Here is a 22,799-nt window from a genome sequence, read left to right on the forward strand (position 1 = left end):
TCTCTTTAGCGAATGTTTTTCACTCCATTACAGATCTAGCTTTAAAAAAATAGTTTAAAAAATTAGTGAATTTAAGCTAAAAAAGTCTTAAAAAATAAAAAAAGAAAGTTTCTCAGTGACCATACATCCAAAGATCATATGTAAGCAATTGTTAGTTGGGGGGGAACACCAAACAATGTTTTTATGAAAGCAAAATGTAACATTTAAATCCTCTTAGAAGAAGTAGACAGCCAGTGTTTTCATTGATGCCATCCAGATCTGCAGTACTGATGTCATACCAATTTATTGCTATTTGTGTTAAAATCAGATTTAAGAGCTATACCAGGAATATAGCAGAAGTATAATTGTGATTTCCAATATTCATAGAATAACACATAGCCATATCTAATAACAATAGCAGTTTCTACTGGAAATCTATCACCTATTGTGTAAACATTGTATTTGTGCAATTTATTTTTCATACTTTAATTCCCAAAATTATAAAAGGCAAATTTAGTAGCATAAAACACATCCACTTCCACATTTGGCAATGAGAACCTTCTTCATATACAACCAAAACCCTAGCAGCGCATTTTCAAACATTATTACAATCATTTCTGGATTACTCTCCCTCCAAATACCCTCCATGCTCAAAACACCAAAAATAAAGTGCAATACCAATAAAAATGTGTCAAGAAAATAGCCACATTCTTTTCTTTGCAATAAAAAATGAGTACTTTGCCTCAGTCTTAACAGTGCTATACTGTGTCCATAATTTTGGCTTCTTCATCTTTTTGTAGCATTGAATTTAAATTGCAGACACTTCTGTTTATGCAACCTTGTAGATCATTTGCATTCTGCAACAAATGAAGAATTGAAAGCTTAATCTCAATACATACACTTACAGAGAATTAAGTCAAGCTATTTTGTCTGTTAAGATGAGATAATTTTGTAAAAAATATAATTTCTTAAATAAAACCCTAGACATCATTATAATGTGAATATCAAAAGCTTCTTTAAATTTAGCAAGCATACTATGACCTTATTGTGAATTTTCTTAGGGTTCAGTTACCAGATTTTACCAAACAAGTACCTTGAGTAAATTTATTTCAAACTACTTTAAATTGTGTCCCATTTCCTAACATCCAGCTTTTAAAAGCTTTTAAAATTTTCTTTTCAGATATGATCATCACTAACACTGAAACCAAGCACCCCAGTGTTCCAAGATAAAGATAAAAACAAGGGCAAAATTGCATAACAGTGCAAATTTTCCTTAGATTTGATTACCTGCATATTTCCATTAATGGAATTAGTAATTTGCAGTTGAAAGCTCATTTCACTTCCTGTGATTCAAAGTATATTTAATTCTGGTACCTGAAGAGGTTAATGATGCAGTTTTCTATTTAGCACAATTATTCAAGGGCACTGAACTAATGTATGCCTTTTGACACTATAAATTGTGAGAGCTTTCAGAAACAATGTCTCTCCCATACTGTTAATAGTGCACACTAGAACTAGCAGTGCTCCAAGTATAGAGACCTATTCCTAGATATCAAAAAGTACATCTTCTCAAGAGTATGCCAAAACTTTGTTCATAATAGAGTTTTTATATTCATTTTTGGAAATAAAAAGTCTACCTGTGACAAAGACTCCAGTCCTTCTACAATACCAGTATAGACACTGGAATTCTCTACTGACATAGCTTGAAAGCCTTGAGACTGTGAACAGATTCTCACTCTTGATTTGAATGCTTCAAGCTCAGTTTTAAAAGCTTCCAAATAGCCTTCTTCCCCTGCCTGTAAAGAGAGGAGTGAAATACTTTTCATCTTAGCCAGATTTACTTCTAGTTGTAAGCATACATACTGCTAAAAAGAAGTCCTGAAGTAATGCATATTATACTCATTGAAGGATAGAGGTTTGGACAAGTCAATAACAATATTAGCAGCAGTCAGCTTAAAAAGAGGATTCAGTGTTGGAATGCAAGCATCTCTGAGTCCATCAGAGAGAGAAATGAATGTAGGGGTTGAATTAAAGCCTTCAGAGAAATTAAGATCTATTAAGCCACATAGATATGGAGTAGAAGCATAGGTTTAAGTTTTAAGTAAGTAGAAATGTAAGTTATAGTTTCAAGTAAGTAGAAATATATTTTAAGTGCTTTAAGAAACTGTGTTAGGTAGTAAAGGCCCTAAGGCCCAGTTTAAAGTTCAGTAACAGTTCCAGACATAACAAAAACATAGCAGAACTTTGCTTGCATCTCTAGAATTGATAGAACTAATGCGTAAATAGATAGAACTATTCACGTAAATAGATAAACTTATATACATACATTTTTAGTAAGAAAACAGATAGTACATTTGCGTAAATAGATGTCCTAGGGTGACGTTATGATGCTTGTATCCCCAATCGTCTGTTCTGTTTATGCTGGATATTATATTCTGTGCCTTCAAGACTGGCTCTGAGAGTGAAGGTGGGGAGAAGAAGCACGGAGTTTGTTATCAGCCTGCACTCACTCCTCCACAGTCTGCTGGAACACAGAACTCCACTGTGTTGTCTGGGCACGGATGGGGCAGAACAGGGCCCTTCTTTGCTTTTTTAGTTAGTTTAGTTAGCTGAGGCAGAGAAGTTTTCCCTGGACTGGTTTTCTTTCCCTTTTGGAACTGTTCAAACCTGCTCCAGACTGGGACCCAGGGGGAGCACCGAGAGCTTGCACTTTGTTGCCACCGGGGCCTACTCTGGGCAGCTGACTTTCCCAGTGCTGGAGGAACTGATAACAGATTGACCACCCACAGGAGAGATTTTCTGAATTTGTCATCTCTTCAGAGCTGCGAATGAGTTTTGTCATCTGGTATTGTTCATTTTTTGTGCTGGCGAGTGCTTTGCCTGTTTAAATAAACAGGTTTTTTTCCACTTCTCTCCGAGGAAAGTTTTCCCGAACCGGTTGGGGGCGGAGCCATGTGGGTTTGCTTTCTGGGGGGACCCCTTTTGGAGGTTTTCTCCCAAATTTGCCCAAAACCAGGACAATAGATAATATTACATATGTTGTTTTTTGGGTAAGAACTGACACTACTTTCGTACTACTTTCGCACATTAGAATAAACTTCAGATTGGGATCGAAAGAATGTTTTAGAATCGCGTTTATAGCTGATTGGTTGTTTTACGTATAAAAATCCCCCTGTATTGGGAAGAGGACAAGAACCACAACAACAAGAAGAAGATGAAGATGAACTACAACAAGAAGAAAGAAGAAAAGGACTGTGGGGCTGTGGTGGCTGCTGCTTTGGCTTGGGACTCTATGCTACGGAGCTGTTACTACTGCCTCTGCTTGGGACTGTGTCGGGTAGCTGTTGCTGCTGCCTCTGCTCGGGACTCTACGCCAGAAAGCTTTAACATGGACTTTTAAACTTAGAACTCTTTGTGGAGCAATGTATCTGAACAACTTAGACTACAGTGTGCACCAGCCATCCTGCTTGTAACTGCTCTTATCAGAATTTTCTCAGCGCCCTCTGGAATTCATCAAGGTTACTAATACATAAACTGTGCTAAAATAAGAAAGATGAAACTGAGAAACCAAATTCCAAGACCACAAGACCTCGATAATGGGGGGTGGCAAAGCACCTGGACTGTAACCAATCACATATTCTGAGAGGTGCATGCAGAATGCGTGGACAAGACAAAGGCACCAATAAGAAATGGGTGACTAGTGTGTACAGAGAGTTAGAATGTATAAATAAGTGCATCATGTAAACAATAAATGGCTTCTGCTTAATCATATTGGTCTGTTGTCCAGGAGTCCTGAATTTCCCACACTCTTTGCCTTTGAGACTGATGTATTCATGCAATAAACAACTTTATAGCAACCAACAACTGCTCTTGCCTCTTTGAAGACCCTAGACCCAAGAAAAACTCGACAATTCAGGTATGATGGTTTTTGTTTGTTTGCTTTGTTTTAAAGACAGACTTTGGCATTTGATAAGTATAGGAACTGAGATATTCATTCATCTGAGAACATGCAAGAACAAAACAAACATATTTTTAACCCTTCCTTTATTCTACCTCAGAAGTCAATACCCTTAAGAGAAAAGGTACTCGTGGCAGCACTCACTTCAAAAGCAAAGCATGAATCAAAGTGGGTGTCAGCTTAAGTCCTTAGGGCAGCATTAAGATCAGCCTGACTTGATTCTTCAGTCTTGTGTAACTTAATATAGAACCTGAATCAAACCACAGCTCCAGTCTTCACCACACATCTCTCCCTCTCTCAGCATTTCAGAGCTAACTATCACTGACTGAAGAGAAACAGATTTCAAATTAGGCCCTGCCATGAACTGCATAGAGACGCATGATGACAAGCAAAATAGGATACTCAGTCCTTAGACACATTCATGATACAGATAAGTAACATGATCCTCACACATTCACATTACCAATGTAATTTAGGTGGTGCTTCATTATTCCATACTCCTGTAGTTCCCATGCTATGTTCTGCTTTCCCTCTGGCCTAACAAGAATACATGGAACTTCCATTCTCAAGACCAGAATTACACAAAACATTCATCCTAGAATGCCAACAAAACAACACTTCCCTATAAGCTTGATTCAGTCAGTAACATATTTAACCTCCAACCTCCTTCAGAACACTGATCCTTTGTAAGGGTATAAGAGTTTTTCTCAGTGATATACAAATTCTGACTTACTTTGGCTTTTTGGAAGAATAGACGAAAACAGCCTCTTGGATCCACATTACAACTTCTGGCCATTTCTATAATAAACTGCATCACAAGTGCTTGGTGTGCTATTTGTTCCATCAGAGCTCTTTTCTGGAGAGAAAGTACATAATTAGAGAAAATATCTTTAAAAGTATAACTCTACCTAAAATTCAACATAATCTTTACATTTGATTCCTAAAGAGAAAAGAACTGATGCTGAGAAACAAAGAAACTTAATTAGCTATGATTAGATCTAATGTAGTAATGTGTTTTTGAGGCTTCCTTCATTATGGGAAGACATGGAGAAGAGTAATTAAATTGGCTCATCAATTTGGACAGCTTTTCTGTAGTGTAAGTGGGAAACTGCATACTTTTAAGCAGTTTAAAGTTCTTCCTAGTACCTGTTCAGCTTCTAGATGAAAACACCACAAGATGAGATATTTAGCTGTTTCTTCACATACAAGATATGGGTAATCAGACAAAAATCTTTGACTGTCATCCCATCTGCCCAGCATGCCTAATTAAAAAAACACAACAGCATTAATTAATACATTCAATATTTCAATGATTTAATGCAGTGAGGACATTATTGAAATTTACATACTACTATGATCTCCTTCATGCTTTATTGATACCTCAGAAGAACTGCATACTAATCAAACTGAACTCAAATTTTTTGTTGTTTTTAAAACACCACACAATGCTGAAAGACCATTGTCAATCAAGTATGCACAAACTGTAAAGATACAATAAGACCTTAACAGTAGCAGCTAAGTATATTTTAGTATCTCTGGCAGTGTTAAAAACAAGTTAATTGTAAATGGTTTTCACACACTGTAACAAAGTAGTATCTATCCATATTTGTTAAGAATTTGATGGCATGTCTAAGTTGATGGATATACACTCAGTGATTTGACAGAAACGTTCTTAAAGTTCTTGCAAGTAAGACAAATAGAAATGAAAACATAATCATAATCTAAAACTAATATGCTTCTGGCATGGTTTGCCAGGTTTTAGGAAATACAAAGCTATTTTTATAACCAAGTTCTAGCATTAAGGTCAAAACAGGAGACCAAACTCAGTGGTTGAAAGTTAACTTGAAGACTGAATTGTAGTAAGTAGCATAAAACTACCTTAATGGAAAGAGCTGCAGGTTGAAAGCCAGAATTCAGAATTTAAGCAGTGAGATCACCTTTGCCCCCATTGTCCTTCACATGAGTTAATTGACCTAAAATATATATTAGTGATATTTCACTGCTTGCCAATACTAGATACAAAGTTTTACCCTTCTATCACTCATATAAATATATCTTTAAAATTAAAAGTGGCTGCATCTCTACATAGTCTTAACAGCTGTTTTGCAGATATTTGCTTTTTATCATTCATCCCCCTCATGGATTATGATACAGTAAAACTCCACCTACTTATAGGAGGCAGGTACAGACAATCCCAGGTACTTTTACATGCAGGAATTGCATCTCCACTAATGCCCCTATCATTTCTCATGGAACAGCAGAAGAAGTTGCTAGAATTTAATTTTCATTACTTTAAAAATTTTTTCAGTTCTATACTGGTGCAAGAAATTTTCATTGATCATAGGAATTTAAAGACTTGGGTGATTTAGTTTCCTTTACTTTGAAATATTTATTTGTTATAATGCTAAATCTCCTGTCCTGAGAAACAAGAGTCTAGATACTCTACTTGACAGATGTTTCATTTGTTAACACCCATTTTGAATAATAATAATAATAAAAAATAAATAGACCTACACAAATTCTACTGGAGGTTAAACTGTAAAATGTTGGAAGGAACATACTTACCAAAGTATCTAATCTTTTGTTCATGCTTCTGTATAAATGATTTAGATATATCTTCATCTTCATCTTCTTTTCTTTTATATTTACTAATAAAACTCTAAAGATAAGAAAAAAGCTATCATAGAATCTCCACATTTACCTTTTTGAACTATAAGATTATTTTAATTCATTACTATCTAAAGTGCAATGTTCTAGTTTTAAGCATAGCCCAGCAAACACATATGTAGCCAACACTTAATGTACCTATGAAGGTTGTTTACCAAAACATAGCTTGTCTAATTAATAATAGGGTGAAAAACTACTTATCATACTCTTCTTCTAAGCAATAATCTATCTCAAAGTTCAACACACTAGTAGGAACTTACTGATCTATAAATGATGAGAAACATCTATACAGTCCAGTCCCAATAAAGCTAACTCAGTGGAATTAGAAAAATGATGCATTAATAATTCATATTCAAATTAAGTGCTGAAAACAAAACTGGAATTTACTATGAAGGCAGTTTGTGCTAAAATAATCTTTATTAAGAAATTAATGTTCTCAGAGGTCAATTGTGCATGTTTCAAATGTGAGAATTTGGCATAACAAAGAAGCAAATTTCACACGAAGAACAATTGCTCATCCTTGGTTTAGGCAGCAATTGCTAGAAGGGACAAATAAAATTTCTGATTCCAAACTAAAGGAGAAGTGTCACATATATTTCTTATATCAGTGTAATATGCCCCCTTTAAAAGGACAAAAAAAGAAAGAAAAAAATTCAACACCTTACAGTAAGCACTGCACTAGATATAGAAAACATTCAAGATGAGAAATAAATGAAATATAAAAGGCTTATAATTGTGTTCATACAAATTTATATGACATACCTTATTAAATACCTCCTTACTAAAAGAATCTGTATTCCATAGATTCTGTCTTTCCCTCTCTATTAGGGCTGCTTCTTTTCTCTTCCATTCTTCTTCTCTTTGTCTAAGTTCTGAAGCTTCAGTCTGTGCTTTGGCATATTCCTGATCCATGGATTCTGAATTATGCAGTGCTAAACTACCAAGTTTCTGCTGGGCTTCTGCTAGATTCCATTTGGATTCTATGGAACTCTTCACAAACTCTTCTTGGTTTTGACAGATTAATTCAATCCCTTGATCATAGTTCTGTGTAGAAAACAAAACATGCTGTTTAAGGAAGGAAAACAGAATTTATGAAGCATATAGAAAGAGAAGACTTTGACTCCCAAATAGAACACTGAGATGGAAGGCATCTTAAAAGCAATATTATATTCACAACTGACTAAACATATTACCAGATGATAAATTGTCTACACCTGGTGAGCTAACACAATGCTTATTCTACCATAACCACTGGCCTATGGAACTGCACAATGCCCATTGTGTAAGGAGAACAGAAAGTTCACCAGCCCCAGTGCCCTGCCCACTCAGCCAGGTCGACAGAACGCATGTGTAAAGGGGAGGGAAAATATGCTAATGATTTCGGGGAAATGATTATCATATGTATGTTTAGTCCAGGACAGTCAATGAATGTGTATGTAAAACACAGTATATAAAGAGAAACTTCCCTGTACTCAGCGTGCACAGCTTTGGGAGGAGCTATCCCCACATGCATCTGGCCAAATAAAGAATGCCTGCTTCTTAATGTTGCATCGGTTTTAAGGAGTTTTTTTATTTTACTGAATTTTTGGTTACAGTAATGTAGGAATACAGCTAGAAAGCCGAGCTGGGAGCACTGTCCAGCTCATGACAGAAGTGGATATGTTAGCATTAGTAGGCCACAAGCCTTGGCAACAAAAAGCAGAACCTCAAAGAAGGAATGCAGAAGTTAGCAGTGTGCTTGGTACGATGTGCTTGGTAAGCAAAACTCATATGAGGTAATGCATACTTGCAGTAGTTAGTATGAGGCTTTGAATTAAGCAACGTTACCTAGTTACATAAATATTATAGTTGTGCTATTTTTAGTAACTGCTGAAAAGGTATATAAGCTCAGCTTTGGGAATCAATAAATGACTTCGTGTGTGCAAACCATGGAGTCCATGTCTCTTTCATCAGTAGTTGTCAAATGGTGCCCTCGTTGTGAGGAAGTGGAGATCGCCTAGCTGTGCGACTGACGACAAGCCCTGCAGAACTAAGTGCTGCTGAGAGGAAGCAGGAAAGCCGGCCGGTGATGAACCCCTTTGGATAAAGGAGGTGAGGTACCTCTCCGGGATATAGGAGGTTAGCCGCTGCAGGGGACAGTGGGTCAGGGAATATCTGCTCAGGAAAGAGATGTTTTTGAACTTATGTCTAAGCTGTTGCAACAGCATGGCAAAACTGTACTCTCACATGACTTAAAAGTCCTATTAGGATGGGCAGCTGCTGAGATCCCAGGAATCATCGAGTTCACAGTCTTTACAACAGATCTGTGGGACAAAGCGGGAATTAAGCTATGGGATTCTGTTACCAAGGGGAGTAAAGCGGCTGCAGAAATGATCCCTTACTGGCGAGTGATTTTTGAGACCTTAAAGGCTCATGAAACCTCCCAGGCTGCAGAGAATACCTGCTCTCCCTCTACAGCAGAAACTTAATGCTCTTTAAAATCTGAAGAGACTGCCACTAAAGTTGTTCGCCCCTCCTTCACAGCAGTCTCAAAATTCCATACATTCTGAAGAGACTATGTCTCCTTCTCCCACACCATGGCGAACATGACCCTCAGCCTCCGTACCATCTCTCATGAGGGGAAGGAAGGGGGGCCCTTCGCGCTCTGTAGGGGCTTTTGCTGCTGGCTTGGGTCCAGAAAATAGTGAGGAAAGTGAACAGGAGGGCCCCAAGGAGGATCCCTTTAATCCCAGATACATCAATTCTGATAAAAAACCTGATTTATATCCCCCCGACCCTCATGACAACTGGGTACGCTTAAAACAACAAGTATTAAGGGAGGGAGAGTTTGACATTGCTGAAAGAATTGTGGCACCATTAATATATTCGGGCACTGGAAAACAAACTGCTCATTGGGAACAGTTGTCTTTCCCAGAAATTAAAGAGCTCCATTGGGCAGCCACAGAGCACGGTATTGGTTCACTGTATTTTACAAACCTACTAGATTCTGTGTTTGCTGCTCACAAAATGACCCCACACAATTTAAAAACTCTCACTTGGCTGCTGCTGTTTCCCATTCAATATGGCTTATGGGAGAAGGAGTGGGAGAAGGGTCTGCCAAGACTTCTTATAACTTATGTGGGTCATGCTGATCAGACCCTGGCAGCCCTCACAATCAGGCAGCTTATGGGAACAGGACCATATACTGATCCTGCTGCCCAGGCACAAGACTACCCAAGGGAAGCCCTTGATGGAGCCTGGGATGCAGCTCGCCAAGCGTTTCTTAAGGTCCCCGATTCAAAAACACCTCATAAAGCGTTCACAACCATTGTCCAGGGGCCTCAGGAGCCCTACATGGAGTTTATTGACCACCTTAAGCAAACACTCGAATGTCAAATAGATAATGCAGACGCTTGTGAAATGTTGCTTTTAAATCTTGCTGTTGAAAATGCAAGCATAGACTGTACAACACTCTTTAAGTCCCTGCCTAACCAAGAACCAACCACATTGGGACAATAGACCATCAATATGAAACTATGACCACAACTTTTGCAGCCATCAAAGGTGACTCTGGAACTTTGGCAGTTTGTTACAGCTGTGGCAAGCCTTGCCACCTTAAAAAAGACTGCTTTGCTCAGAAAGGAGCTAAGCAAAAACCCCTGATGTATGTCTGCGGTGTTGTAAAGGTTGTCCTTTTGCTAACCAATGTCGCTGGTAAGTACGATTCTGAAGGTTGCCCAATCCAGGGAAACTGGAAATGCAGTGCAGGCTGGTGCCATGCTCTGACACAAATGCCTCAGCCGACACCAGTGCCTCAGCTGCCACCGCAGATGCCAACTCTGCAAGTGCAGCTGCCGAGAATACCCAATCCAGGATCGCCTCAAGTCTTCGCCCAGCAACTGCAGGCATTGCCAGACTGGACCTGGCAACCTCAGTCACAGTAACATTGCTTGACTCTTCTGTTCATTTACTCCCTACAGGAATTTTTGGCCCACCAGGACCCCAGAAAAGTGCTTTGCTGGTGGGGAGGTCTTCAACTACCCTTTTAGGTCTTTTTGTCCTCCTGGGAGTTATAGACTCAGACTCTGTTGGGGAAATTAAAATCATGGCTTGGACTCCCTTTCCGCCCTGTACTGTCCCTCAAGGTACATGTATTGCACAATTGATTCCTTTTTCACAGTTTGTCATCCCCTTTAACAGAATGCAATACTAGGATGGGAGGATTTGGCTCTACAGGGACCCCACAAATATTATGAGCGCAGATAATTTCTAATTAACGTCCCACTTGCAAATGTACCTTGTCATCACAGGGAGAACAGATAACACTCACTTGTATTTTAGATACTGGAGCAGATGTCAGTGTTATCTCTCAAGTCAAGTGGTCCCTCACTTGGCCCCTCACAGAGGTACCCCAAGCTCTCACTGGGATTGGAGGGAGCAGTTGCAGTTACCAAAGTTGTCATCTAATTCAGGTGACAGGGCATGAAGGTCACATAGCCTCTGTGAAGCCGTTCATTCTGCCTGTGCCCATGGTATTACGGGGACGAGATGTACTTTCTCAATGGGGTCTCAAAATTCAGTCTGATTTTTAATAGGGGCCATTGTGGAGTATGACACCCTGAAATTAACCTGGAAAACTGAAACACCCCTCTGGGTGGATCAATGGCCCCTCCCGCTACCTAAATTACGTGCACTCACCGACCTTGTTAATGAACAACTTCAAAAGGGACATATTGTCTCCTCTACCAGTCCCTGGAATTTGCCTGTGTTTGTAGTTAAAAAACAAACCATCAAGTGGCACTTGCTCCAAGACCTCTGCAAAATTAATGATGCCATGGAGGACATGGGAGCCCTTCAGCCTGGTCTCCCATCCACTACCATGATCCCTCGAGATTGGCACTTAACAGTCATTGACTTAAAAGACTGCTTTTTTGACAGTCCTCTGCATCCTGATGATGCTCCTAAATTTGCCTTTTCTGTTCCAAGCATTAACATGCAAGCACCTTTGCAAAGATATCACTGGGTTGTCCTTCCTCAAGGAATGAAATGCAGTCCCACTATTTGCCAGTGGTTTACTGCGAGTGTCCTCAGACCCATTCACCTAAAAATGCCTGCTGCCTTATTATATCATTACATGGATGACATTCTTATTGCAGCAGAAAAACAGGAAGTCATGAAGGAGGCCTTAGCCCTTGTCATTGCTGCTGTAACCCAAGCAGGGCTTTGTGTTTCTTCTGAAACAATCCAGTGTCAACCCCCTTGGAAATACCTTGGCTGGCGCATTAGGACCCAGAGTATTTCTCCTCAGCCTTTACAGATTCAAACAAACATTCATACCTTGCATGATGCTCAAAAGCTATTGGGTTCCCTCCTTGTTAGAAATATCAAATGCTGACCTGAACCCTTTGTTTGATCTGCTAAAAGCGGAACCAGATCTCCTGTCACCTCAGCAGCTCACACCAGAAGCCTGACAGGCACTGCAATTGGTAGCTGATGCTATTTCAAATTGGCAAGTGGCCCGATGGGCCCCTGAATTGCCCTTTTCCTTAATTGTTCTGAATCCGGCTAGGCAACCCCATGCTTTGATATTTCAGAGGGATCCTAAAGCACCTGACCCCTTGCTGATCATAGAGTAGATTTTTTTACCCCACCAGATGTCAAAAACTGTCACCACTCAAGATGAGATGTTTGCTTTGCTCATTGTAAAAGCTAGACAGAGACTTACCACACTTGCAGGTGTGGATTTTTGCTTGATCTGTTTGCCTTTCACTACTGTCTATTTACAGTGGCTGTTGCAGCAATCTGAAATTTTTCAAATGGCCCTCACTGACTTTTCTGGACAGCTTTCTACACATCCCCTGAAGCACAAGCTTGTGGCAACCAGCTTTAATCTCCTAACACCACCCAAGAGAAGTGAGCTCCCATTACAAGCTTTGACTGTCTTTACAGGTGGATCTGGCTGCACCCACAAGTCGGCACAGCTTTGGTGGAACACTGATCTCAGCCAATGGGATTCGGATGTCACTACTGTTTCAGGTTCCCCCCAGATTGCTGAATTGGCAGCTGTTGTCAGAGCCTTTCAGCAATTTGTCATCCCTTTTAACTTAATAGCAGATTCTGCTTACGTTGCAGGACTTGTGGAAAGAGCCAAAGCTGCTGTACTAAAGGATGTGCCCAACAAGGAATTGTTTCAGTGGTTACAACTTGTTTTCCTTTTAGATACCAGACAGCACCCCTACTTTGTTATGCATGTCAGGTCTCACACAACTTTACCCGGTTTCATTGCAGAAGGGAACTGGCAAGCTGATTTACTTGCCTTACCTGTTCAACTGCCAGACCACTTTTCCCAGGCAAAGCTCAGTCACTCATTTTTTCACCAGAATGCTGCTGCACTCACCCGTGCCTTTGACTTGACCACATGCCAAGCTGCGAGTATCATGGCTGTGTGCCAAGACTGCCAAAGACACTCTTTCCCCTCCATTGCAGGAGGTGTTAACTCTAGAGGACTTGAAAGCCTTCAAATTTGGCAAAGAGATGTTACTCATTTTCCCAAATTTGGCAGACTTAAGTTCATTCATTCTTCTATTGACATCTTCTCAGGTGCTTTGTTTGCATCCTGTCATACAGGAGAATCAGCAAAAGACGCTTGCCTTCACTTTAGGAGTGCCTTTGCAGTCCTGGGAATCCCCTCACAAATCAAAACTGATAATGGTCCAGCGTATATTTCCCAGAGGGTGGCAAACTTCTTTGCCTTATGGGGGGTTAAAACAGAGTGGAAATTTACCAGGGTAGAAATCCATTTCAGATTTAGGTGAAGTGTGCTGCTTTGAATTATTAAGTCTGTAGCTTGCTAGCATAGCTGAGATATGCTGTTTTAATTTGTTTAGTCTGTTAGCTTTGCTGTGTTCACAAAAACTGCCTCAGCCAAGGAAAAAGGAATGCAATTTCCAAGCTGAAGAGATAAGAAGGACCCCTTGAACTTTAAAATGAAGGGAAGAGATGGACAGGATGACCAGAGAGTTTTCTCTGTACAAGGACTAGTTGCAAGTTGTAATGGGAAACCAGTAAAATGATTATGCATGAACCTATTGTGAAAGTCTATGCATATGTACCAGAAGGGGGGATAAAAAAGGTTTGGGAATTCTCAGGGGTGTGCATGTCCTTTAGGGGGAACAACGATCCCCACATGCGTCCAGTGCTGTAATAAACATACTGGCTTTACAACTTTTACAAAGTTGTGGAGTTTAGGTTTTTTTTCTGCAAATCTTTATGGCGAGGTCAGCCAGGAGACTGTCTCTGTCCTCACAGGGGCGGAGGGGGGGGCGGACCTCCTAGGCTCGCCCGGGATTTTCCCTGGAGGAGCTCCGCTCACGTCTTGCCCCCAGCAGAGACAGGCTGATGTGTGGATAGATGGTATGTATATCAAAGGGCCCTGGGGGGAGAGAGATTTAGGGCTGCTTATAAGTCACTCAGAGACGTCTGAGTGCACCGTCTCATCCCTGTACTTGCAGGAAGCCGGCAGCCAGCGGCAGAGAGCACGGTCGGTGGCAGAGGTCCCCAGTTGATAGAGCAACTGGGGAGAGGGGTTCATTGTACAATAGAGTGGCCGCTAGCGATTCTGGGGGTGAGTTAAGTGAACCCAAACTTTGTGTGTTTGTGGTGTCCGGACCTGTGTTTGTAATGGTGTGAATGCATGGTGCATGAGAAAGCGAGTGAGTATACCCACTGCGTGCCGGGGGGAAGTTCTACCTGTGTCTGAAGTGGCTGGGTGAGGCCTGAGGCAGGCTGTGGGGGCAGGGAGTGCCCCATGGAGAAGTGGAACAAGTGGAGAAATGTGGGTGATAACATTTATTGTGTTTAAAGGTGCTGATTTGTGCAGATTGTGCACATTTCAACCGTGGCTAGACGAACTCAGGGGGTTCCTCTGCAGTAGTTTGGACTTGATCCCTGGAATTTTACTGTGTGCTGTTATTTTGATTGTGTCCAGAGTGTGTGAAGACCAGAGGAAGATGCTGTGGGTAAATGCTGAAGTATTATTGTATGCTGTGTTGTGTTGAGAAAAGTGGACACTTGGAGAGATACCCCTTTCCCGGTGAGTTTGTCTGGTTCTTCCCCTGCATTGTGGTAATTTGATTCTCAGGATTGTATGGTTGTGTTTGTGGAGATTTTAGGATTTTGTTTGCAATAAGTCTAGCATTTTACGCAGAAAAACTACAGTATGGTGATTTATGTTTAACTGTGGTAAAACGAATTAAAGGAATTCCAGGAATTCCCCTCCCACAGCAACTTAAGCCCTGACACATGTAAGTTTGAGAAGTTTGAGAAGTTTGAGATACGGGGGAGGGGGGGGGAGGAGGCCTGTGTTTGTGGGCATATCAGAGTTTTTCCTGTAGCAGGTACAGCCTTTTGTAAGGCAGCAAAGTGAGTGTCAGTGGAAACGATGCTTTAATTGAATTAGATTGCGCAGGAAGAGAACTGGAAAAGACTGAGATTTTGAATAGTAGAGTTTAGGTGGAGGAGACCAAGACAGGCACTTTGTCATTTCTGTTATTCTAAGGAAACAAAGGATAGGCAGAAAGCTATAAGGAATTTAGCAGCAACCAGTCGCTAGAAGCAAAGAAGTAACAGGGTTTGAATTATTAGAAAAGAGGGTTTCAAGTAATTTAAGAAACCCAGCATAAAAAATTAAAGCTGAGTGTGTGTTTTGGTTTGAAAAGGAAGTGAGTTTTTGGGAGTTTGGTGGTCAATCTAATAGGTGCTCAGATTTGAATATTGGTACCTTGTGTGGCTACTGAAGATATAGATACACCTCTGAGAACACAGGGGGTTAAAAGCAGAGAACTCTTAAGAGGAAGCTCTCTTGGTTCTACATGCAGCCAGGTGAAGTAAGCCAGAACCTTAGAGAAGAGGGGTGAAGGCCCCTGCAAGATAGAAAAGTAGAAGAACCCCCCCCCCCCCCCCCCCGGGAGAGAGCCTGTGCCTCTGCCACCTTGAAGTTTGATATCATGTGCTGGCAGCACTGATGGCCGAGGAGAAGGGGGGCGGATGCGGAGAGGAGGTGCCCAGCAGCCTTGAGAGAGTTCTGGGCAAGCAGAGCCCAAGATTTTAACCCTTTTCTTAGATGATAGAAACCTTACAAATACTGATCCTCCTAGATCTAAATGAGAAGAGAGATAGAGACAAAATAAGAAGAAATAGGCAAGTGTGATGAAAGTCCGTGAAAGTGAAAGATGTCAGAAGAAGTTGAGAAGAATCCTAATGAGAAGAGATGCTAGAGTAGCCTTTGGCTAGACTTTTCTTGTATAGCCATAAACAGAACCATTGTTTTTTTCCTGTGACACAGAGACTGCATTTGAGGGGAAGCAATGGCTTGGAGCCAAGAGAGTGCAGTGATGTTATGTGAAATAGTAGTGTGAACAGAGACGTCAAGTGAAAAGAGTAGTTAGTGCCCTCGGTCTTCAGTGAAGAAGAAGATCTCTGTTCTCAAGACCCCTCAGCCCCAGAGAGTGAATTTAGGAGGAGACAGGTGTCCCAAAAGTGAGAGACTGTGCTTTTTTTGGAACTGGGCAAAGCATCCTTAAAAAGGGAACCCTAGAAGCAGCTCTAGTCCATGCGCAGTAGTGAGAGCACTGTACATAGAAAGAAGATGTCGCAATGGCAAATGTTCTCCAGGTGATGCCACATGTGACATAGAAACACAAGAAGTTTCAACTGCATTTCCTGGAGAAGCCTATAGTACAAAAAAGACTCCTCTCTTCTTGATGAACTGAGAATTGATTATTTGAAGAGTAGTGATAGACTGAGAGTTAGATATCTGAAGAGTAGTAACTGAACTGAGAATCCAAAGTTTTGTCTTACTGTGATGTGTTAGAAATTTAGTGGAGGAGGAGGAAGAATGTTTTAGAAGGTTTTCATTCTGAGTTCTGGGTGTGTTTCTTTTATATACTGTAAGCTAATAAAGTTTTTTTTTTCCCTTTATTCCTATATTGGAGCCTGCTTTGCTCTATTTCTAGTCATATCTCACCGTACACACCTGAAGGGGGGGGGGTCTTCACCCTGCCCCAGCCCTCAGATCAGGTTTAGCCCCAAGCAAGGCAGTCCTATCCGGATAACTCAGTCCCTCTTGGAGACAGAGTGCCAGAATACCCAGTCAGCTCGTAGCCGCTGGCTACCCTAAGCAAGCTTAGTGGATTTCAGCTCTTTAGTGATTACCAGCTCTTATGATTTCAGCTCTTTGCTTGCTTGCTAGGGTGCCGGAGGGCTAGGGGGAGAAGCAGATGAGAGAGAGGAGAAGAAGGGTCCTGGCGTTCCACAGCAATGGTTTATTGAGGGGTCTGTGAAGGGTTCCAGCTATGGCTCTTCTTCTGCCGAATGGGCTAAAACAGCCCCTATTTATAGGGTATAGAGGGATCCAAACTTGTCTAATAGTAGGGGTTAGGGGAAAGTGATCTATGGGGTTACAGAGATAAGCTAGGGTCTGAGAGACAGAAGACAGGAGCTTATTTTGCTATCTCATCATGACTCAGCAATTCCTACTGTTAAGTCTCGGCCCTCCACGGGGCCCTAGCCAACTCCATGGAGCCTGCTACACACACCAGAGAAAATATATTTTCATAGAGGCACTAGCATTGCGCCAGCATCTAACCATAACAGTATGTTCAGACTAAGAAAATGGAATTTTAGTAGACACGTGGGCAACATACACAGTGTCAAATAAAGCCTTGATGCTTAAAACAGATGATTATGTTATGGTAAGGGGGCAAGTGGCCTATCTAAAAAGCATACTTTGCAAACCATCAAAATATTAATAGGTTTTTGTATATGCCCACCGCTCCAAAGGCCCTGTTGGGTAGGGATTTGTTGGAGCAGCTGGAAGCAAAGATCCCATTTAAAGATGGGGAGATTATTTTGGAGGTAAAGGATCAACAATATGTAGACATACTAAGCTTAATTTTAACAATTAGTGAAACTGAAATTGAAAATAAGGATGAAATTAACAAGAAAATAATGGATCCGGTGTTTCCTGGGCTAATGGCCTCTAACATACCAGGGAGGGCAGAGAATGCACCTCCTGTGCAAGTTAAGGAAAACAACCAGCTAGGGTCAGGCAGTAAAAACCTGATCTTCACCCGCTGGTGGCAAACCCATACACCTTGCTAACATGTTTGACACCTGAACTAACCTGGTTTATCAGTTTAGATCTGAAAGATGCTTTCTTTTGTCTCCCTATCCATGAAGCCAGCCAGAAAATTTTTGAACTTGAATAGGAAAGCCCTAAAAGCGGGTGCAAAACCCAGCTCACATGGACTGTGTTGCCTCAAGGCCCTCAAGGCTTCAAAATTCTCCTACTCTGTTTGGGGAACAACTTGAAAAAGATCTAGAGTCCTGGGAAGCTCCACAAGAAGAAGGAAGGCTATTGCAGTATGTGGATGATCTTCTAGTAGCCACTCGGACGAGGGAAGCATGTGTGGCCTGGAGAGTAAGCCATTTGAATTTCCTAGGGCCCCAAGGATACAGAGTATCAAAGAAAAAGGCACAGGTAGTGAAACAGAAGGGAACCTAGCTGGGGTATGAGGTCAGTGCTGGGCAAAGGACTCTGTAGTCCCTAACCTTGTGAACCCAGCTTCTTTTCTCAGTGGGATCAAGGAGAAACAGTACACCACGATTGCCTGGAGACTACTGAGGCTACTTACTGCAGCTGTCCAGACTTAAAGGACACTCCTTTGGACGATGCAGAGACCTGGTTCACTGATGGGAGTAGTTACATTGACAGTGGAAAGCGACATGCTGGATATGCAGTCACTACTTGCAGAGAGGCAATAGAATCTGGACCTTTACCAACAGTCACCTCTGCACAGTAGGCCGAGATAATTGCACTGACCCGTGCCTTGGAAATGGCAAAAGGAAAGAGAATAAACATCTATACAGACTTGAGGTATGCATTCGGAGTTGTGCATGCACATAGAGCCGTCTGGAAAGAGAGGGGACTGCTGACCTCACAAGGAAAGAACCTCAAACATGCTCAAGAGATACTCTGGCTATGGAAGCAGTTCAGCTGCCTGAAAAGGTAGCAATTATGCATATTAAGGCACACCAGAGAGTGAGCTCAGAATTGGAAGAAGGAAATGAGCTGGCAGATAGAGAGGCAAAGGAAGCAGCGAAAGGTGAGGCAACTATTGAAGGAGCACCAGAAAACACACTGGGGAATAGATGCCCTGAACACCTATTTGAATGAAAGAATCGTTGCCAGCAATTTATATGCCACTATTACTCAAGTGACCCAACAGTGTGATCTTTGCCTCCAGACTAACCCCAAAATTACCCCCAGACCAAAACTTGGTCAGATTGGGAGGGGCCATGGGCCTGGACAGCAGCGGAAAATTGACTTTTCAGAACTCCCAAGGAAAGGGGTGTCGTGAACGGCGGAAGAAATGCCTCACACAATATGCGTGAATGGCAAATCCCAAAGTTTATTGAAAGCTCACACATATTTATATTGGTGTTAATGAAGCTTATACATATTGCAAAATCTGAGCTCATTATTGGTTAAAGCACACTTAGATCAACCACACCTACTTCTATGCTCTAATAATTATTTTGTTTCTATGTTTGCATTCTTCTAGCTTCTCTACCTAGGATATCTACATTTTCTGGCAAGCGACTTTCTCCCCCATCTTCCCGTTTCAGCGAAGGTCACTATGACCTTTGTCAGTGATTGGACACCGGTTACATAATTCCCAGCTTGTTTCTCCTATCTTTATCTAACGGTATCACATTGAAGTGGCCTTTCTCAGCTAGATAATTATCCAAAAAGCTCTCTACAAAGGGAAGTATCGGTATTTATTAGTATTGATAGATACATTTTCAGGGTGGCCAGAACCGTTCCCCACCAGAACTGTAAAGGTTTGAGAGGTGACCAGGGTATTATTACAAGAAATAATACCACATTTCAGAGTTCCAGCCACAATATCCTCAGACAGAGGACCACATTTCATTAAAGTAAACAGCTCAGAGAAATTGAAAACATGTGGCTGGAACTCGGAGCAGGGAGCTTGATGGGCCAGTACATAACATACAGCCTGGGGATTACGTATATGTTAAATCTCTTACAGAAAAGACTTTGGAACCACAGTGAGAAGGACCATTCCAGGTGCTTCTCACCACCTTCACTGCAATCAAGATCAAGGAGCAAAATGCCTGGATCCACCACTCTCAAGTGAAGAAGGCCCCAGAAGCCCCTTGGAAAGTGACACCAGGAGACAATGAACTAAGACTAAAACTTACTCGGGCGAAATGAGTATATTGCAGCCAGGGGTAGTTTGTAATTTAATTTACAGAATTGTTTTGCGTATAGTTATAATTGGAGTCTTGGAATTAGAGAGTACCTCTATCGAAACCAATGCTGAATGGCCTTGGTCCCAGGCTTTTAATCAGTATACTGGATCCATGGGACAACCTTCTGAGATCAAAGATTTAAACCTATCCACTGTAGTAATACACAGGAATCAGGTATATGAGGAGCAGGAGTGGCAGGAATGGGAACTGTGGACACTTCAAGGGATCAGAGGAGAAGAAATGAGGGTAGGATGATGGGTGGTCAAGGAGACCACTCATGGGAGACCAAATCAAATTAGTGTCTCAGCCCCTCCTGTATACGGGCACCGGAAGGTTTCTGATAGCCCAAGTGAATCAGATTGTTGGTGTAATTTCACATTAATACAGCCTGTAGAAATGACTTGTCTTTGGGCTCATGATGCTATTGGGCTATCATTTAAATTTAAAATAGATGCTATACCTTTTACAATGGCAAGATCTCATAAACTCACATCAATACTCAAGCAGTTCAGACCCAAACTGAACTTGAACCCAAAGTATATAAAATAGGCCCATACGTAGTGAAGAATATGGGTCAACAACTGTTGTTCAATCCAGAGTGGTCTCTCAAACACGTTGAATTGCTAATGCAAATTAACATCTCAGAAATCCAACCAGGCTGCTCCTCTTTCCTAAGGACATCCTTTGAGGGCTGGAGAATGTGGTTACAAAGACAAGTACACCTCAGAAGCAGAATAAGAAAGGATCTATCTGAGATATTAGGGACAGGATTGGGAGTTTTAAATGGAATTGATTCAGAAATACTGATGAACAAGCCACTGCAGCAGGTGGCCTAACAAAATTGAAACAGCCTTTACAGTCATCTCTATTGGCATTAAGAACTAGCCAGTGGCAGATTTCAAAACTACATCCAAAGTGGGAAAAGGCCAGGGACCAAGACCACAAGTTAATAGTAAAAGCGCTTTGTATGGTTCAAGATAATGTGTCTTTAGCTTTCAATTGTATACAAACACAGTTATGGATGCAGGCAACAGCAGCTCTAATCATATGGGAAGGGGGTGAAGGTGATTTTCCAGCTGAAATTCGAAAGATTGTCTGGGATAATGTGATTAATTTTAAAAGAAAGTTTCAGTCCTGGTGGACTATGGTAAATTTCACCTATGATCCTGCTTCTAATGTGGCCACTGCCTTTGTGCTTACTATACATAATGCCACTGTTTACGTTATCCACCCCATCATTGCACTAGGATTAAATAATGAAAAAACGGTGCTCTACCACTCAGAAAATAGGGTGTGGGCATGAAAGGTGAATGAAAAGTGGCAAACAGTAAACTTAGAATCTTGTGCTACTAGGGAACAACTGGGATTCATTTGTGAAAGCAATACTATTAATTCTCAAGATGTGTGTCTTGACACTGAACAGAGTATTTGCCACTTTGAGATTCAGCCAGTCACTGATCAGACAATTGTGCTTGTATATACTGGTAAAGGTTGTGTATGCTTGAGAACTGCTTGTGCTATTGTAAAAATCGATAACAACAATGTTATTTTGCCTAGTAGAAATCATTCTAATTTTTGTATTTGTAATTTTGTTAAGATTATCGAGTGTAATTTTTTGTACTTAGCCCCAGTGACATCCCACCAGTTAATTAAAACCAATTACACAGTGTATCATAGACTATCACCTACTCCTATTGGAATGGACGTCACATTGGTAAAACAATTAATTAAACACCATGACCTATTAGAGATCTGGAAGAAAATCCAAAAAGTTGAGAGAAAACCTTTATTACTGTCAATCATGATATGAAAGAAATAACCAGAATTCTGCAAAGAATGAAACAAGATGCAGATCATCACTGGTGGGATGTAATCTTTGGATGGTCACCAACTGCAAATGGAATCTTTGATAAGTTGTGTCACCCCATTGTAGTTTTATTGATATTAGTTGGAGTAAGTTTAGGGTTATCTTTTATATTGCTAATTTGGAATTGGAGAATACTGCAGAGAGTGGCTGTGTTAACCTCCTTATAAAATGTACATGGTAAAGCATTAAGGGATACCTATTATCGTAGGGATTTGCATTGAGTAAAAGAATTTACTTATTTTCTAGGAAAGGAGGAATGAAACAGAGTGGAAATTTACCAGGGTAGAAATCCATTTCGGAATTAGGTGAAATGTGCCGCTTTGAATTATTAAGTCTGTAGCTTGCTAACATAGCTGAGATATGCTGTTTAAACTTGTTTAGTCTGTTAGCTTTGCTGCGCTCACAAAAACTGCCTCAGCTGAGGAAAAAGGAATGCAATTTCCAAGCTGAAGAGATAAGAAGGGCCCCATGAACTTTGAAATGAAGGGAAGAGATGGACAGGATGACCAGAGAGTTTTCTCTGTACAAGGACTAGTTGCAACATGAAACCAGTGAAATGAATATGCATGAACCTATTGTGAAAGTCTATGCATATGTACCAGTAAGGGGGGATAGAAAAGGTTTGGGAATTCCCAGGGGTGTGCATGTCCTTTAGGGGGAACAACCATCCCCACATGTGTCCAGCGCTGTAATAAGCATACTGGCTTTACAACTTTTACAAAGTTGTGGAGTTTATTTTTTTTCCACACAAATCAGGGTAACACACGAAATGGAGATTCCTCATTCCTCAACAGGCCAAACTATAATCGAAAGGGCCCATGCTTCACTGAAGTGACTTTTGTTACAACAGAAAGGGGGAATGGGGAATGCCACCCCAGAAGAGTGATTGCAGAAATCATTTCATGTTTTTAACTTTTTAAATTGTTCCCTCATGGACCCTAACCCTCCAATTGTAAGACATTTTGGCAATAACTCTCAGTTAGAAGTCAAACAGAAAGCCCCAGTCCTTGTTAA

General features: G+C 41.0%; 1 protein-coding gene across 2 annotated transcripts in view; it reads right to left on the reverse strand.

Moving 5' to 3' along the window:
* Positions 1–236: 236 nt before the first annotated feature.
* Positions 237–22,799, reverse strand: part of LOC139598980 (hsp90 co-chaperone Cdc37-like 1) — an 86,865-nt gene continuing 64,302 nt past the window's right edge. For both annotated transcript variants that reach the window (XM_071445917.1, XM_071445918.1), the window contains exons 2-6: positions 7,367–7,648; positions 6,503–6,596; positions 5,084–5,199; positions 4,671–4,793; positions 237–836 (exon numbers count right to left, since the gene is read on the reverse strand). In XM_071445917.1, the coding sequence (XP_071302018.1) occupies positions 738–836; positions 4,671–4,793; positions 5,084–5,199; positions 6,503–6,596; positions 7,367–7,648 (714 nt within the window). In that variant the 3' untranslated portion in view covers positions 237–737. The remainder of the gene's footprint in view (positions 837–4,670; positions 4,794–5,083; positions 5,200–6,502; positions 6,597–7,366; positions 7,649–22,799) is intronic.

This window comes from Agelaius tricolor, unplaced genomic scaffold (genome assembly GCF_023055355.1).
Source record: "Agelaius tricolor isolate 1412-34295 unplaced genomic scaffold, bAgeTri1.0.p SCAF_21, whole genome shotgun sequence".
NCBI lineage: Eukaryota > Metazoa > Chordata > Aves > Passeriformes > Icteridae > Agelaius > Agelaius tricolor.